This window comes from Ornithorhynchus anatinus, chromosome 20 (genome assembly GCF_004115215.2).
Source record: "Ornithorhynchus anatinus isolate Pmale09 chromosome 20, mOrnAna1.pri.v4, whole genome shotgun sequence".
NCBI classification, from domain to species: Eukaryota; Metazoa; Chordata; class Mammalia; order Monotremata; family Ornithorhynchidae; genus Ornithorhynchus; species Ornithorhynchus anatinus.
In genome coordinates, this window is record NC_041747.1 from 8,265,619 (window position 1) to 8,284,407 (window position 18,789).

The 18,789-nt window shown below is 41.3% G+C and overlaps 1 protein-coding gene across 4 annotated transcripts in view; it reads left to right on the forward strand.

The window, feature by feature from the left end:
• KPNA3 (karyopherin subunit alpha 3) overlaps positions 1–18,789 on the forward strand; it is a 55,143-nt gene that overhangs the window by 14,800 nt on the left and 21,554 nt on the right. For all 4 annotated transcript variants that reach the window (XM_029048005.2, XM_007668594.4, XM_016227641.3 and 1 more), the window contains exons 2-6: positions 637–681; positions 15,286–15,375; positions 15,525–15,554; positions 15,643–15,695; positions 15,826–15,921. In XM_029048005.2, the coding sequence (XP_028903838.1) occupies positions 637–681; positions 15,286–15,375; positions 15,525–15,554; positions 15,643–15,695; positions 15,826–15,921 (314 nt within the window). The remainder of the gene's footprint in view (positions 1–636; positions 682–15,285; positions 15,376–15,524; positions 15,555–15,642; positions 15,696–15,825; positions 15,922–18,789) is intronic.

An 18,789-nucleotide genomic window follows, 5' to 3' on the forward strand; every position in this document is an offset into this window, starting at 1 on the left:
GGAGAACTCAAGAGGGCAGTAGTGGGATTCAGGAAAATGAGGCATAGTGTGCTGGATAGCTTAGGACAAACAAAGAATGTGAGCTGTGTTATAGTGAGAGAAGACAGTGGATAAATAGGAAGAGAGCTATAATGTGTGAGAAGGAGAAATGACAAAATAAGGTGTCAAAAGCATGCGGTGTTTGTAAAATTAGTGCTTAGCTCAAATTTGCTTATTTAAAATTGTAACGTATTCGTCAGTAAGATTATTGGTGATGCATTTGGGATATTGTATTTTTTTGTTTGTAATATTTTATGTCTTTTGTCTTTGTCAAATATTTTGCTGAACTTAAAGAAAAAACAAATTCAGATGTAAGTTTTGCCTTCTCATTAAATAATCATTTTTCTTTTGTTGGACAGAGACCCTGGCTGTTCCTCACCTAGCATGTTGTGTATGATCTTCATATATTCATTGTGTGCCTCCAAATTGATCAAGATCTGAAATCTTAAGACTGAGTTATTTTTTATGTAATATTGTTTAAATATTCTAATTTTTAATGCCCAAGGAGAAAAGGTTTTTGTAGTTCTAAAATTATTTTGGTGTTTCAGGTTTTATTTTGCATTTAAATACTTACCTAAATCTTATTTGTTTTTGCAGACTATGAGAAGACATAGAAATGAGGTGACGATTGAACTGCGGAAGGTAAGAGGCAGTTTACTTTTGCTGTTTGAGAATTAAACACAATGGGAACAATTAATCGACTTTTGAAAAAGTATGTTCAGTTCTTTCCTTGGCCAGGGTTAAATTTCTAAGTGCAAAACTAAGTGCAAAAACTGAGTTTGTTCAAACCAGAGACTTTAGGAATAAAGGAGGTTTGGGCCTGCCCAGCATCTGTCATTCCAGCTGAAATGGAAGTTTTGTGGAAAACAGTTACAGGAAAGCATTTTAAGCTCGTTTGAAGCCAATTGCTTTCAAGGATTGTGCTGTGCATTTAACTTTCAACAGTTTAAGCCGCAAGGTGCAGTGAACTTTACCACTGAGTTTTATAATAATGTTGGTATTTAAGTGCTTACTATGTGCAGAGCACTGTTCTAAGCACTGGGGTAGATACAGGGTGATCAGATTGTCCCACGTGGGCCTCACAGTTTTAATCCCCATTTTACAGATGAGGGAACGGAGGCTCAGAGAAGTTAAGTGACTTGCCCACAGTCACACAGCTGACAAGTGGCGGAGCCAGGATTCGAACCCCTGACCTCTGACTTCCAAGCCCGGGCTCTTTCCACTGAGCCACGCTGTTTTATAAACAGTTACAGTGAAGTTCCCTGTGTGGATATAATAAATACTGTTACAGTGGCGGAAAAGAACCTTGCCATCCCAGGCTCAACCATCTTGAAATGAGTTACTGTTATCCACAGCCTCGGAAAACTGTTGTTATTCAAAACTATACTGCGGTAACCAAAATGGTATACTTAGAATTGAGCCTGGGTCCTGAAAGCTAAGAATTGGCAAGGGAAACCTTGAAACGGAAATGTAGTCGCCCAACTATGCATTTCTGGTTTATAATGTTGCCTTTTAAAATAATCACTGGTTTCCTTTACCTTTCTTTGGGTTGTTGATAGTCTACATATCATTTGTTTTAATTTTGTGTTTTTCAACCTGGTATTTGCTGTTGCTCCTGACAGCAAACCAACATCAACTTTATGGATATCATTGTCTAGCTCTTGTATCTGCTAAGCCGAGGGACGGGCGTGGATATTACTGATCAAGGTGTGCTGAGCTCTAGTCCTTGAATCTTAACTGGATTGAGATAAGGAGCCCCAACTGTCATGCACCATAGTTTCTATGACAGCTGTTGAAGACCATGGTAAAATTGGTGCTGGAAATGCTTTTCCTTTTCCCTTGCCCTTGGGCCTGGTGAAGTTTTACCAAGAGAATGCAGAATGATTGAAAATAACAAGAGGCATTCTTGTTATTGTAGTAAGTAATGCTATTTGGTGGAACTGCTTGAAGTAAAATTGATCGTGGAATGGATTTGAAGCCTAGAATCCAAAAGACAGCTAAAGTTGTTCATAAACTAGGCCCAGAAAGATGATAGTTTAAATGCTTTTTGAGAAACAGCAGTGCTTATCCAATTATCTTCAGAAGTGATGCTAACACGTGGTAGAAGCTGCCCATCATTTGGGCATCTCATTTCCATTTTGAAATGATTTTTAAAAGTGTGTGTGTGTGTATGCGCACACGCACTTGCATTTAGAGACACAAACACACACACAGAATATGATGGTCCTTTGTGCTTAAAGCCTGTATCCCTCCTGCTGCGTGGATCGTCTTCCTTCATCAGTGCGCAGCACGTGTCTCCCTTCTCAAAACCTCACATGCTTGCCCATCTCCATATGCATTAAGAAGACTCCATACTGCTGGTTTTAAGGTTCTCCACCATCTCTTCCACCTTACTTATTGGCGGTCCTCACTCCTTACTCTCCTGCTCACACTTTTTGTTCCTGCCAAGCCCACCTTATGGTTGTGCTCTGCGGTCATCTTGCCCACCTCCGGCTCCTTGCTCAAGTTGTCGTCAGAATCTATAACTCTCATTTTCTGTATCCACCAGAGCTAAACCTTCCCCACCTTTGAAACTCTCCTAAAATCCCACTTCCTTCAGTGGGTTTTTCGTGATGAATTGTCAGTATTCCAATGCCTCAGTCAGTTGTAGTTATCAGGTATGTGCTAGGTGTAGAGAATTGTACTAAGTGCTTGGGAGAGTACAATAGATTTGGTAGACAAATGTTCCTGGCATCAAGGAGTTTATAGTGTAGTGGGGGAGGCAGGCATTAAAATAAATTACAGATAGGGAAAGTGACATTGTACCTGGTGGGCAGGGAACATATCTACCAATTCTTTTACATTGTACTCTCCCAAGCGCTTAGTACAATGATTTCCAAATAGTAAGTGATCAATAAATATGATTGACATAAGTGTTTTGGGGCTAGGGTGGGGTGAGTATCCCTCCTTCAGCTGCCTTTTGCACATGTGTATTTCTTTATGCCTCTCCTGGGCACTTCGGTATATTGAATATTGGTTATTTCCATGTTTGCCACCCCAGTTAGTCTAAGCTCTTTGGGGTCAGGGAATATCTCTTGTGCTTCTGTTGTAATTTCCAAGCAAGTAGTACACTAAACTGCACTCAAGAAAAGCCATTACTACTAATAAAACCTCATTGTGATTATTGGGAGCATCTCGTTAAATGTACTTTATTAATTTGTCCAGGAACTTACCAGGATTATAGAACAGTGAGATATCACAAGAATTTTCACATTCAACATTCACCTTTTCTTAGAAGGTGATAGTGATAGTGGCATCTGAAATCCTGTGGAATTTTATGTTGAGGGAAAGCAGACATAAAAATATAAGCTCACAAACCACAATTCTTTTGAAATAGAGGTGATCTGTAATAAAATAGCAGTCAGCCATAAGGAGAATCTTTTTGTTGGCAGAAATTGAAGTACCAGTAGTCACTGGGCCACATTATTATATTAAAGTGCTTACTATGTGTCAAGTGCTGTTCAAAGCATTGGGGAAGTTATAAATGTCACAGTTATTGTATCCTTAACTTTGACTAATCAGCTATTGTGGATCTTTCCTACATGGATTTATTTGAACCTTTTTGAATCTACGAACTCGGTCTGAACAACTTTCAGTGGCAATAAAATCCACATCCTAAGCTTGTAGTTAACCTCCTTTGATACAGTATTATTTTTTTAATGGTATTTATTAAGTGCTTACTATGTGACACATGTGTCAGGCACTGTACTGAGTGCTGGGATAGATACAAGATATTCAGGTTGGACAAAAGTTAATGTCCCATGTGGGGCTCACAGTCTTAATTCTTATTTTACAGATAAGGTGACTGAGGCATAGAGGAAGTGAAATGACATGCCCAAGGTCACAAAGCAGACAAGTGATGGAGCTAGGATTAGAACTCAGGTCTTTCTGACTCCCAGGAAAGTGCTCTATCCACTAGGCCATGCTGCTTCCCTTTCAAAGGATTTTAGTATCATTTAAGGCTCTGGCTCAGGAGGAGGATTTCATGAAAGTTAGTATTAAGACCATACCCTTAGATACTGGCAGAAATTCTTTGCTTTGTAAGACCTCCACCTCAGTGTCAGTAGAAGTGTTCAAAAGTTTGTGTATGTGTTCTCAACTTCACAAGATTCCCTCATGATAAAGGTGGAAATATATACATTCTTCAGGGAAGCTTAGTGTTGTGAATAGGGCCGTATGGTATATTTACTGATGGATAGCTCTTGGTTTGGAGGTGTATGTAGTCTTGGATCATTTCCACCTTAACATGTAACCAGTCCTATCATATTCCTTAACTTGATTTTTACATCACAAAACCTGTCTTTTTCTCTGGATCAAAATGACCTCTCAAGTGTTGGGATTGTTGCTTGTTTTGCTGAAAGTTTTCTACTAGCTGTTCAATCAGAAGTATTTTACTGCTTACTCTGCAGAGCACTGTACTAAGTTCTTGGGAGAATACAATAGACTTAAACATGATCTCTGCCCTCAAGGAGTTTAGAGTCTAGTGGAAGAGACAGGCACTAAAATAAATCCATTCACTTGTATTTCTTGAGCACTTACTGTATGCAGAGCACTGTACTTAGTACATGGGAGAGTACAGTCCAACAATAAGCAGATACATTCTCTGCCCACAGCAAGCTTACAGTCTAGTGGGGGGCTTGGGGGGTGGGACCTCAAGACTGTAACAGGCAGGAGGAAGCAACAGAGTGCAGCAGCATAGTGCAGTGTTGGGGATGAAGGTATTGCTTTCATCCATCCAGTCTTCATGGTGCAGACTTAGTGCAGTGAGACACATACATGGTTTTGGTGCAGACCAGAACACTGGATTTTCCAAAGGTAGATGCCAGGTCACGTCATGAACTAGGCTATACTTACTGTATTTTATGATCTGCCATGGTGGTATTCCTTTAGGGAACTGTCATCACGGGGATTCTTTGTTGCAAACGTGAATGGCTGGAGTTAGTTCTCCCTTTAGTTCAGCATGGAGATATTTAAAGGTCATAACTGGAACTGGACACCAGAACTCATCACTCCATTGGTAATAGTATTTAAGGGCCTACTTTGTGCAAAGTACTGTACTAGGCCCTGGGGAAAATTGCCCAGGTTAAAATTAGACCCAAGAGGTTCCCCATCAATATGAAACCAAAGAGTGAAACCAGCTGTTTAGTTAAATACTCAATTGGTTTTCTGGGTCTTGTCATTAAAAATCTATTCTGATGCATTACTGGAGTGGAGGTCAGTGGGTCATGAGAAATTTCTACGTCAGCAGCTGTGCTTATGTGTGTACCCCGCATATTGTTAGCATAGTGAATCAGATCCTTAGAGCCATGTGGTCCAGCTCCTGGTCCTCAGGCTGAATATGGCCATGGTCCCTTGTGGGGGCCCACAGCACGAACTCTCTCTCTCTCTCCCCTGACTCCTGTCTCTGATACATAGAGTTTCCAACAACTCTGGGTGGAACCATCTCCCCCTTCCATTCTCTAGCTGTGTGCCCTTGTTTTCTGGCTTCTAGCCCAGTTTTTAAAATGGTATGGAGGGTCAGGAATATATTCATACCCCTCTTTTGCATCTAGCTTCATGCTGAAGATGGGCTAAAGGCATGTGAATGATTCAGGGCACTTCCCGATGCACCATTTTTAGAAATTGACCAGAAGCTGAGCCAGGAACTGGTAAATTGGAGCATGTAGGAAAGTGAGGAATATTTCTTGAGAGATTCCGGCAGGCCAGAATTTCTCAGACAGGACACCTCTTTTTCTCTTAACATTTTACCAAGTTTCTTTCTTTTCCCCATCCTACAAGAAGTTTTATTCAGGAGCAGAAGTTCATCTCCTGCCTCAGCTTCTGGTGAGCCACAGAGCCAACTATTTTGGAGGAGTAGATTGTTAAGCTTTATACTGGAGCATGAAGCAGTTTGCTGTCTTCCAAGGGTTGAATTTTTTTAGTAATTATTATGTTGTGTATTCTGTTAAAGAGCATCAGACATTCGGTGACACACAGGGAAGTGTAATAAACACAAATTCGGAAGCAAAGGATGTTGGTTGGCACAACAGTACAAACTTTTAGAAACTATTTCCTAATTGATCATCTCACCCCAAATTCTTGAAGTACAGCTTATGAATTTGAGGTAAAGAAAATACTTGAGGTGTTTACTCCATACCTCTTAAGATTGTTTAGAAGAGTCTTTTTCACATTCTCCAAAATATTTATCTTAGAATTTTAACAAATGCTGGGATGGTTTGTAATGCATAACCAGAAATTTATGGAATAGTAAAATGTCAAGAGAAAATTTTAGGAATGCCTAATCTGACATGGATTCCTTTCTCTGGCCAAGGCAAATTAGTCTCTATTCCTTATTTTCTATCATTAAAATGAGGATAATTGCATTGCCATATCTCATATCTATGAAAAGCAAAATTAGAGAAATTGGCATTAAGTAGTCTCAGCAAATCTCACAGGACATGACTTCTCCTATCAGTGAAAAAACACTATTGTCTTCCTCAAAAGACTCAAGATATTCTGGAAAATAAGTATCATCCTACTTACTTCTCTCCTATATGAGAAATAAAGGAGTAGTGAACTTTAGAGAAGGTCTGCTGGTATTTCACTGGTCACATAGGTAGGCAGCACTGCTGTTTCTTTTTTTCATAGAAATAGTGCTTGTAACCATCTCCATGTTTGACTTCCTAAATTCACCATTTAAAAAAAAGCAAACACCCTCTGATTACAGACAGTATCATGTTTTTGAGAAAACTGACACTTTGATATATGCCATTCCCTTTTCTCCATCCTTGTTATTTTCTGTTTTAAAGTCTTTGATGGTCAGGAACTATCAGCCATAGGAGGATCCTACCCCCTAAAACAGTGTACACTGGTAGGAGTTATAGAGTAGGTTTTCAAGTACCGCATAAAACATTGAAGCCCAAAAAGTGACTAGTTTTCTATATGGGTATTTTTCGTTATTGGACTTGTTTGTTTTGTCCTACTCAGGTCATGAACAAATTCTGTTACCTGGATTAGATGGTAAGTAGCTTGATAGCAGGGAATGTGACTCTATACCAAGCTTCTTGAACAGTGCTCGATAAGTATCGATGGTGATGAATACCAAATGGTAGAAAAATCACTGTTACATCTGGTTATCAAGCACATTTTCTTTGTGGGATTTGAAACTGTAAAATGGCCCTTGAATTCAGGACTCTTGTGAGAGAACTAGAGGGAGTGAATTGCAGTCATCACATGAAACACTCAGAGTATTTGCATGAGTCCTTTTTAGACTATAAGCTCTGTGTGAGTAAGGAATGTGTCTACCAGTTCTGTTCTATTGTATTCTCTCAAGCGCTTAGTACTCAGAGGAGTACTTAAGAGTCAGAGGACATGGGTTCCAATGCCAGCTCTCTCAGCTGTGTGACTTTGGACAAGTCACTTAACTTTTCGGTGCCTCAGTTACCTCATCCGTAAAATGGGGATTAAGACTGTGAGCCCCACATGGGACAACCTGATTACGTTGTATCTACCCCAGCGCTTAGAACAGTCCTCAGCACATAGTAAGTGCTTATAATAATAATAATAATAATGTTGGTATTTGTTAAGCGCTTACTATGTGCCGAGCACTGTTCTAAGCGCTGGGGTAGACAGAGGGGAATCAGGTTGTCCCACATGGGGCTCACAGTCTTAATCCCCATTTTACAGATGAGGGAACTGAGGCACAGAGAAGTTAAGTGACTTGCCCACAGTCACACAGCCGACAAGTGGCAGAGCTGGGATTCGAACTCATGAGCCCTGACTCCAAAGCCCGTGCTCTTTCCACTGAGCCACGCTGCTTCTCCAATACCAACATTATTATTATTATTACTGTACTGAGCACATAAGTGCTCAATAAATTCCATTCATTGATTGATTTTGACGGGGAAGTATAATAATGTTCCAAATTGCTGCAGTGTACAGGACCTACAGGAAGGCCGCAACCATGGATGGCATTATTTTGAATGTGCAGCAGCTATTCCTCAAACTGTAGACTACAAAGACTGAATCACAGGCACCTGATTTCCCCCCCCCCCCCCCCCCAAGTCGTTACTGTAGCAGCCTAGTTATTTAGCCTCCCTGAGAGGGAGCTTAAGGTCATCATCCAGAGGCCAGGAAGGGCTCATCATTGATTACAGCTGTTCAAAGTACCTCTGCTCAACTTGTCCTCTGTTGCCATTCTCCCCTCCCTTGGACCGATCCCATTTTTTCTCCTGCTCTTCAGTTTTTTCATTTGGCTCTCTTTGGAGTCGAATTTAAATTTACCTTTTAGATTCTACCACCCTGACCTTGATTCCCTTTTTTGCCCCCACCTGTTTCCATTCATTCTGTCTGTGGGCCTTATGTGCTTTAAATAGTATCTTAGCCTCCTTTGAATTGACTCATTCCTGGAATCCTGCCTTGGAACATCTACAACCGGCTAGTGTAGTTGTCTTAAAACCAAATTAAATGAAATAACTCCATTTCAAAAGGCATCTTCTCCCTCCCCTCTCTCACTAATGTATTTTTACCCCATTTGCTGTATATCCATAGCGGCCAGTATTTTTGGAATGTGACTTCCACAAGAGCAGAAACTGTGTTATTCACATGTTGTGCTGCACTTAGTCGTTGTTAAACATCTCTCCTGACTTCTTCATCTTTACCAAGTATAGTGTACAGGTCAACAACTTGTAAGTGATATGAATGCTTATCAGTTCTAATTCTAGGTTTCCTTTGATAGCAGTATCTCCCTAGGCATGAATAGGAGTTTAACATGATGCAAATTGTAAAAGTTGATAGAGGAACAAGAAGCAAAACCCATAAAATTTAGTATATGTGTGGTTTATCCAGAAGAAGAGACTGAAACAGTAAGATCGTCTAAATAGTATTTAGACTTCTTATCAGACACAAAGATCTAAAACTGTGGAAGGGGCATTGCTGTATAAATGGAGTAAATCTGAGAAAATAGTCCCAGGAAAATTCTTTTTTTGTTAATCTGCAGGAAAATTAATTGAAAGAATCATCCTACAATATTGAATCACAAAAAATGCAAGGAAGATAACTTTGGACCCTATAGACAGAATTATGTTTAATCAAGTTAAATACTTGTGATACTAAAGTATAATTTCCATTTTAAAAATGATAGTTGATATGAGTCAAGGGTTCCAGTGCAATAGATGAGAATCCAAAAGCCCAGCATAGCAGTGTAGTAGGGGAAAGTTGAGACTCACCAGAGATCATCCCAGAAAAATATGTCTCCTAAGTGATTTGATTGCTCATAGCTGACATCTTTCTGAAAATTCACAATTCAGTCTGTAAGCAAGGATTTAATGAATGCATAAGGTATCTTAGGAGGCAAAGCTTACTGACCCTGGAGACCATTGAAGAAGTCTGAGACCAGATTTCAGCAATGACATCAGTGGCTGCAGCACTGTCCCCCATGATAGGTTTGTTCACTGCTTCAGGAAAGGGGAGCTTAACTACTGACACCTTGGGTGTGGCATGGTCCTCCGCCCCTACCTCCCCGCCACCCCACCCCCGGTGCCTCCTGCTTTCTGCTGCAGTCCAGAGCCCCCACACTTCCGCCACCAAAATCCTGCTGCGAAGGAGGAGCTGTGTTTTCAAAAGTGTTTCGAGGCTGGAGAGCACCATGGTCTGGAGGATTTGAAGAGGTAGCGAGTTCTTCAAGATCAAGGGCATCAACATGCAGGTTGGAGGCGCGAGAAGTGAGAGCAAGGAACCACAAGTGAAAGTCTTGCTTGAGAGATGGAGAGCGTTCCTCTGGGCATGGCAAAGCAGTCCACTTTTGCTTTCCCCGTCTGGCATGAGTTGGAGATCATATGCGAGTGAGCATGAGCAGGAGAGATTGGGCCTGGCAGGAAGGGGTTATCTTGGGGTACAGGTAAGCAGCGTGACTTTGCCTCACTAGGTCACTTGTTCCAGCCCACCAGCCTAGCCTGCTTGGTGATGAGGAATGGATCAGACAGGGTACCCACCCCCCAGCTCTGACATAGCCAATCAAGCCAAAATGAAGTAGTCTCAGAACCTTGATGAAACGTTCCAGGCAGCCAAATTTACAGATTAATTTCCAGTGTCCAGATTTTGTCTCAACTGCTTTCTCAAGATCTATGGAAACCATGTAGAGGTTTGGATGTTCTTCCTTGCAGTTTTCTTGTATCTGGGTGGTAAAAATCATGCAGGAACTGAAACCTCATCAGGATTCCAATAGTGTTTGGTCGACAGCATTTTTCCATGCTAATCAAGGGGTACCCAGGCTGGGATCCTGCTGGGAGGTGGAGCTGCTTCAATAATTGTTGCAATTTGATCCTTTGCATTTCTTCTTGCACAAGGAGATGATGGTTGCATCTCATCAGTGCTCCATATTTTAAGTGTTTAAGCAGGCTGCCTCCAAGTTTATAGATCTCACCAGATACGCCATCAGGCTCAGATGCTTTGGTCATTTTTTCTGGCCGTGCTGCAGTGACTTCCCCAGTAGTTTGTTTTGCTTTGTTTTGGGTTTTTTTCATGGCATTTACCATGTGCCAGGCACTATTCTAAGTGCTGGGGTAGGTACAGTCTAATCAGGTTGGACACAGTCTGTGTTCCGCATGGAGCGCACAGTCTTAATCCCCATTTCACAGATGAGGGAATTGAGGCACAGAGAAGTTAAGTAAGTGATTTGCCCAGAGTCACACTGCAGATATATGGTGAAGACGGGATTAGAGCTCAGGTCTTTCTGATTCCCAGGCCCATGCCTCTATCCACTAGCCATGCTGTTTCTCAAATTTGTTCCATTGTATTTATTGAGCACTTACTGTGTGAAGAGCACTGTACTCAGCGCTTGGGAGAGTACAGTACAACAATAAACAGAATCGTTTCCTGCCCACAACGAGATTGCAGTCTAGAGAACGAGCTTACTCTTGTCTGCATGTGTTGGATGATGTTCTAAAGCCTCACCTTCAGCAATAAAGGGTGTGTTAAGTAAAATATTGAAATATTGCCATCTCTTCAGGGTTCTTTTTGTCTGTGATGTGTCTGGAGGTGTCTTTGTTTTTAGAAGTGGTATGGTGATGGCGTGTACTTTGCACTTAGGTCTGTACCCCTTAAGTACTTTGATATTCACTCGTCCCACAGCCCTTGTGAAGGTACCGTCTGTAATTTACTTTAATGTCTGTCTCCCCCTCTAGTCTGAAAGCTCCTTTGTGGGCAGGGATTCTGCCTACCTGCTCTGTAGTATTGTGCCCTCCCAAGCATTTAGGACAGTACACTATACACAGTAACTGCTTGATAAATACCACTGATTGATAGATTGCGGATAAACACTTTGTACAGTGTTCTGCACACAGTAAGCACTCAGTAAATACGATTGCTGGGTTTGGTGGCATGCAGCATAGCTTTGGATCTCTTCCATTTTGGCCTCCCACCACCAGTCTCTCCTGTTCCTTAAGAAATAAGAAGAGTGACTGTGGCCAACTCCATCCCATCTCACTGCTGCTACTACCTAAATTCACTCCTTTATCAGTAACATCCCCTCTTAGGGACTTAAAATGGTTGGTGGGGTCAGAGTTATTTTGGAATGATACAAGATTAAGAGGTGCAAACCACACTTGGAAAAAGCCTTTTGTGTTGGGTAAATGTGAAATCTGGCCAGAAGCAATCAGCCACAGTTTAGCTTCCTCTGAACTAAGTGGTGATCTGTTTATCCTCTTCTCCAAATGATAATTGCTAATAGAACCTTTTCAAAGAATTGGGTATCAGACTGGGAATTAAATATCAAGGAAATTGTGATAGTTGACAGTTCCTTTCAAATGATTCTCTTAAAGCTGCGATTTCTGACTTTGTTTCCACTGTAGTTTGCACATTGCTTGCAGCTTTGTCACTTCAGATTTAAATTATTTTAGGGTGATGATGATGATGTTGGTATTTGTTAAGCGCTTACTATGTGCCGAGCACTGTTCTAAGTGCTGGGGTAGACACAGGGGAATCAGGTTGTCCCACGTGGGGCTCACAGTCTTAATCCCCATTTTACAGATGAGGGAACTGAGGCACCGAGAAGTTAAGTGACTTGCCCAAAGTCACACAGCTGGCAAGTGGCAGAGCCGGGGTTTGAACCCATGACCTCTGACTCCAAAGCCCGTGCTCTTTCCAGTGAGCCACGGTGCTATCCTGAGAGGGATTTGGAAGTTGAAGCTTTTGTTGAGGAAGGAGTTAAGAGAAAATGGTTTGAATAAGAAGGATGGAAAATGGATTCAGTGAACTTTCTAATCGACGAATACTGATTTTAGGGAAGGTGTGGATTTTTTTTTTTTTTTTTTTTTTTTGAGTTTAAAAGGTAATTTTGTGGAAGACCCTGGGATAGTCACAAAATCATGGGCAGTATGGAAGAGGGGGTCAATGGGGCCATGCCTCAGAGATGGTCCTCTTACTGACCAGGAAGGAAGAGACAGTGGAAACAGAAATGAATTGACCCTGAAAGGGAGGAAAATGTATGGCTTTCCTTCCTCTCACCAATCTCGTTAGCTGCCATTGGCCATTTAGATAATGTTTCTAGATTTTGGAAATCTGAAAGGAATTAGAAGGAAAATCTCCCCCTGTATTGTCAGCGTTGCTGCAGAAGATTGGCTGAGTTGTTCGCTTTCCTGAAAACTGGTAACACTGGGCAAAGAACTGGACATCAGCCTGAGAGGAGGAAGAGGAAAGCAGTATATTGGGGCCTTTGACAGTGCCCCCTACCTTGGCCTGACTCCTGCCTTGTATCTCTGCTTCCCTCTCCCATTTATCCCCCTTTCCTCTGTCCCCCACCAGTTTAGATCCTTGTTCTTCTGCCCCAGGTACCTTTCAGAAGGGGTGTCTGAACCAACCTGGTCTCACCTAACAAGACATACAGAACATTCAGGGACAACAGAAGAGAGATGGGGAGAGAGAGAGAGAGAGAGAAAGAGATACACACACAACCGACCTTGGGCTGGAGTATGATGGGGGATGCTTTCAGGGGAACAGAACCGCAGGCATTCTCTGGGGTATATACAACACTTGGGTTCATAGACAAACAGCAGCAGCAGAAGTAAGCCACCAGAGGAAAATAGAAGAGGGAAGCCAGAAAGGGACAGAACAAGAACTAGCCCCTTATGAAAGAGAAATCTAGTTTGTCTTGTCTGTCTCTTCCCCTAGTTCCTTTAGGGCCAGAAAGCTGTCTGCCAATTCTTGTGCACTCCTAAGTGCTTAATGGAGTGCTGTGCACACAGTAGTGCTTATAAATGTTATTGGTGATAATGACTGATTCGTGGTGGGGCCCAGAGGATCATTGTCACAGCCAAGGAATAGATAAGAAATCAGCTCTAGCTGTTCCCGGTTATACAAACTAGGCTCATTCCCAATCATGTAGAAAATCTGAGAGTGTTGTTTTGGTTGCTTTTTTTTTTTTTTTTTTGGTTGGGTTTTTGTTGTTGTTGTTAAAGTATGTGCTAGAATCTAAGGTGCTGTGATATTTGTAAAAGTTTAAGATTTGTACAAAGGTGCATTTTTACCACAATCTTTTGAATTATTTCTAACAATTTCACATGTGAATTGCATTCCATCAGGGGTTCTCAGCCATCAGAGGTTCTGACACCACTCTTTTTTGTGATATTTTTTTTTCCCTTCCTCCTCCAACCTCTCCACTCTAACTTTTTTTTTACAACAGGTGCACCATGCAAGCTAAGACCAGGAAAAAGAACCTAAATAATTACATTTGAGTACTGATTTAATTTAGGAGCAAAGGCTTGATAGAGGACTGAAAATATTTTGAGATTCTTTAATGCTAAAGCTTCCAATTTAAAATTGCCTTCTTGATTAGTCATTTATTGAACACCTATTATGTTCAGAGCACTTTCATAAGTGCTAGGGAGAGTACAGTACAACAATTAGACAAATCCATTGCCCATACAAGCTTAAAATCTAGAGGGGGAGACAGACATTTATGAATAATTCATAATATATATTTTAAAGATATGTATAAAAGTGCTCTGGAGTTGGGGGTGGGGAGAATATCAAGTGTCCAAAGGTCACAGATTGAGGTGCATAGATGACACAGGAGGGAGAGTGAGCTGGGGAAAAGAGGGCTTAATCAGGGAAGGCCCCTTGGAGGAGATGTGACCTTAATAATGTTTTGAAGGTGGAGAGAGTGGTGGTCGTCTGGCATCTATGGACGCGGGGGGACGTTCCAGGCTAGGGCAGTGATGTGGGAAAGGGGTCAGCGATGCTCTAGATAAGATCGGGAAACAGTGAGTAAACTGGCTATAGAAGAGCGGAGTGTGCAGGCTGGGTTGTAGGCAGGAGATTAGTGAGGCTAGGTAGGGTGGGGTGAGCTGATTGAGTGCTTTAATTGTAATAAGTACTAGCCTTATTAAGGTCACATCTCCTCCAAGAGGCCTTCCCTGATTAAGCCCTCTTTTCCTTGACCCCATCTCCCTTATGTGTCATCTCTGCACTTGGACGATACCCTTTGGGCTGTCTCCCTGCTCCAGACTATAAACTTGTCATGGGCAGGGAATGTATCTATCAACTGTGTTGTACCGTACTCTCCCAAGCACTTAGGACAGTGCTCTGCACACGGTAAACCCTCAGTAAATACCACTGATTGATACCTACTAAATAAAGCAGTGGACTGGGGTGTAAATGGAAACAAAATGTTACAGTGACCAGAATATAGATCTGTCACTCATTTATTGAGCACCTATTGCATGCTGAGCACTGTACTGAGTGCTTGGGAGAGTACAGTGTAACAAAGTTACTAGACACATAGGTCATGTAAGCATCTGGTTTAAACATGTAAAACAGAATTAAAAGTGATATAATCTAGATAACGTATGAGTCTTTAGATACAGTTTTGTTTCCCAACGTTTTAGTTTTCACTGCTTGACTAGGTTAAAATATGAGCATTCGTTTCTTAAGTAGAGGATTCCGGTTACACTCTGTGTGCCTGCTGTGTGCTTTGTACAGTATCTTGACACTTAAAACTAAAAGCTGTTGGATTTTTGCTAACCAAAATGAGATTTTGTCACCAGTGTACAACCCACACAATCAAATCGACTTGATTTGTTGCTATCTTATCATGATCTGAAGGAATTAATTCTCTATTTTAATGATGCTTTGTACCAATGATAAGGGACAGGTTTATTTTGGATAGTTAACTATATATTGAAGTAGCAGTAACTTTTGTGGGTGGTAAACAATGTCCGCATTACCTTTCAGAACAAAAGAGATGAACATCTATTGAAAAAGAGGAATGTCCCTCAAGAAGAAAGTTTAGAAGATTCTGATGTTGATGCTGATTTCAAAGCAGTAAGTTAAGACTTTAATTTTAGTATGAGACCACAGCCTAACATAGAAATCATGGGCACTAATTGAAAGTTAACAAAATAGAATGTTTTTCTTAGACGATGTAATTTTTGCCATGTTTTGTTGCTGAACTATCTCTTTTTCTTTTTAAGCAAAATGTAACACTAGAAGCTATATTGCAGGTATGTCATTGGTTTTTAACATTTTTATTTAAAAAATTGGACCTTAAATGCTCCCTGAATTCCTGACATTTACCTTTTGATATTGTAGAATGCCACAAGTGACAACCCAGTGATCCAGCTGAGTGCTGTCCAAGCTGCAAGGTAAAATTGATTTATCTGAAGGGAGGCAAGGACTTACCTATCAAATTTCAATACAGGCAATGGCCCTGCATTCTTTTGTTCATATTTGGATGTTGTCAAAATAACTTCTTGTCTCTTTTTTTTTCCTCAGAAAACTATTATCCAGTGACAGAAATCCCCCAATTGATGACTTAATAAAATCTGGCATTTTACCAATCCTAGTGAAATGCCTAGAAAGGGATGATAAGTAAGTAGATCTATTTGAATTGTCATTTGTCTTTTCTTGAGTGTATTAAAACTTAAGGATTTTGTCAGTGAACACTTTGATCTTTTTCCCAAACTCCTTTTCTTTTAGGTTTAATGCTTTCCTTTGGGAAGAATAGTTGCTGTAGTCATGTGTTTTTGTGGGAAGTTTCACTGCTTTTGAAAAGGTCCCTGTGTCGTCTTGTAAACTTTTAATGTTTTGTCCTTGAACGAATCTACTAGGTATCCTCATAGTTCATGCCCTCACTAATTTGAATTATTCTTTAATATTTTAAAAAGAAATGGATGTTTTAGAGACATCTTAGAAGTTGCTTATCAGACTAAATATAGATTAGCCACGTCAGATGCAGGCTGAGCAGCTTCCAGAATTAAGTCACTCCCACTTACACTAGGAATGTGTTCAGGAGATCAACTGAGCCTCTTGATATATTTGAGCAGGATTTGGGCCCTAGGTCTCTGGAGCAACACCATATTTCACTGGACAAGGAGAAAGAATATGCACCTCCTGCTTAGAAGTGACAAAAAGATACTGTCTGTGGTTTTGATAAGATGTAGAACCTAGTAGCACCAATGATTAAGAATACCAGCATACACTTGAAATACTGTTAAATTTTTAAAGAGCTACTTTTTGCTCATTATAAAGGTTTAAGTTTCAGACTCCAGTAAGGCTTAGAAAAGTGCACAATAGTAGTAATTCCTTATTTCCTGTACTGAAATTTTATTTTGCCAAACTGCTGTCACATTGATCTTTGGAACATCCCTGTGAGTCAGGGATTATAGTCCCTATTTTACAGATGAGGAAACGGAATCTTATAGAGATTGTGACTTTCTCAGGTGCTGAGTACAGTGCTCAGCACGGAAAGCGCTCTGTAAATAACACTGATTGACCGCAGCAGGCCAGAGGCAGAGCAGAGACTAAAACCCAGGTCTCCTGGCTCCCATCCCCCATGTTCCTTTCACAAGACCAACCTCCCTAGACCATGATGGTGTCGAAAGAAAAAACTGTATTGCAGTACAGTTCAGTGACAGGGTCTGGAGTTCATAAATATTTTTAAATATTAAGATCCAGGGAACCACATATTTTGCTAAATGTTGTACTTTTTCTTCCTGGAGTCCCCTACCTTTTCTCTTGAACCCCTTTTCCCCTGCAATTCCATCCTTTTAAGCCTCCTCTTTTCCCCCATTTTTTGAGGTCTCTCCCTTTTGATTCCTGTCTCACTGTCTTTTGACCTCATTCCCTGGGATGAGGTAAAATACTTCACACCAGTCAGAAGCTAGGGCACTATATAGTGGGTATGAAAACAAAACCCCTTTGTCTTCATTGACTACCCTCTCCAATCTTTCTATGAATGGACCTGATGGCTGCTTGGCTCAACCTCTTGGATATTTTGATCTCATACCCCATTAGAGATGCTTTGATGCCACGGCCTTTACAGGTGAGCCCTGTAGCAGTTCCCTGAGCTGCAACTTCATGTGGTTCATGCATGAACACTCCATCCTATGGCCTATTGGAAATAGCATAGGCCCGGGAGTCTAGGTTCCAATCCCAGCTCTGCCACTTGCTTGCTATGTGACCTTGGGGACATCACTTCACTTCTGTGCCTCAGTTTCCTCATCTGCAAAATGGGGATTCAATACCTGTTCTCCCATCTACTTAGTCTGTGAGCCCCCTGTGGGACAGGGACTGCGGCCAACCTGATTAGCTTGTAATCTACCCCAGCACTTAAGAACAGTGCTTGACAGGCAGTAAGCACTTAACAGATACCACAATAATTATTATTACCTGATTTATCACTTATAGAGCTGACTCCACTCTGGGTTTCTCTTTTGTACTCCTCCCCAGAACCCTTCTCAGGAGGAGAAAAACAAACAACTCCTGAGAGGGAGTTAAGTAAGCCCTCCTTTCCACTCCTGCCTGCCCCTTCCCCTTTGAGCTCTTTCATAGCCTTAGAGCATGAACACTGCTCTGCTCTTTATGCGCAGGAGGTCCTAACATTTTCTTCAGGTCATTGTGAATTGAGTTAGTATTATTTTTTTAAATTCCTAATGATAAAATCCAAAAACAGTTATGTTCATCCACTTAGGTTCACATCGTCCACAGAAAGAGCAAGTAATTGGAGATCTGTTTGGCTTGCTTGCTTGCTTAGGTAGCATTCCCTAGAAAATATGCCAGCAACAGTCATGTGAATCTGCTTCTCTTTTAACTGGGCCTTTCCCCTCTCTATAGAGATTTGCTGAGACTGTAAGGGCCCCTGCTCTGACAGACATTTCAAGCTAGGAGAACCCAAGTTGAGAAGCTGAAGGTTTTTCTGTTGACCCACCTACAATAAAATGCTACATCTTACATATATATCTCTCACCAACCCAAGCCTGCATGTTAGTGATCTGGCCAAAAAGGCAAAGTGGAAAAAAAAAAATCACAACGGGCCTGGCTATAGCTAGTTTACTTTCCCAGCCCAACACAGACCAAGTTAGAAAACGTAGGCCAAATTACCTAAGGTAAACCAACTGAAGAAAGCACCTGCATTTCGGTTCTGAACTTCCTTTTACCTTTCAAGATTACATCTTAGAGAAGAGAATCTGATCTGTGTTACTGTTTGGCAGGGGCTGCAACACAATCAGGGCCAACCCCTGCTCACCCTAACTAGACGCCGGCCTGAATTATGTTTTTTTTAGTGGACTGGGCAAGGCCAGTAATGCCCAAGCAGAATATTTCTCCATCAGTACCACCTAGGCAAGTGAAGACCTACCGGTGGAGAGGTTGGCTGGCCAAGTTATCAGTGGCCAATTGTTTAAACTTCTGGATAGCAGATGTTAGGTTCTCTAGGTCTGGGCCAAAATTTATAGGAAA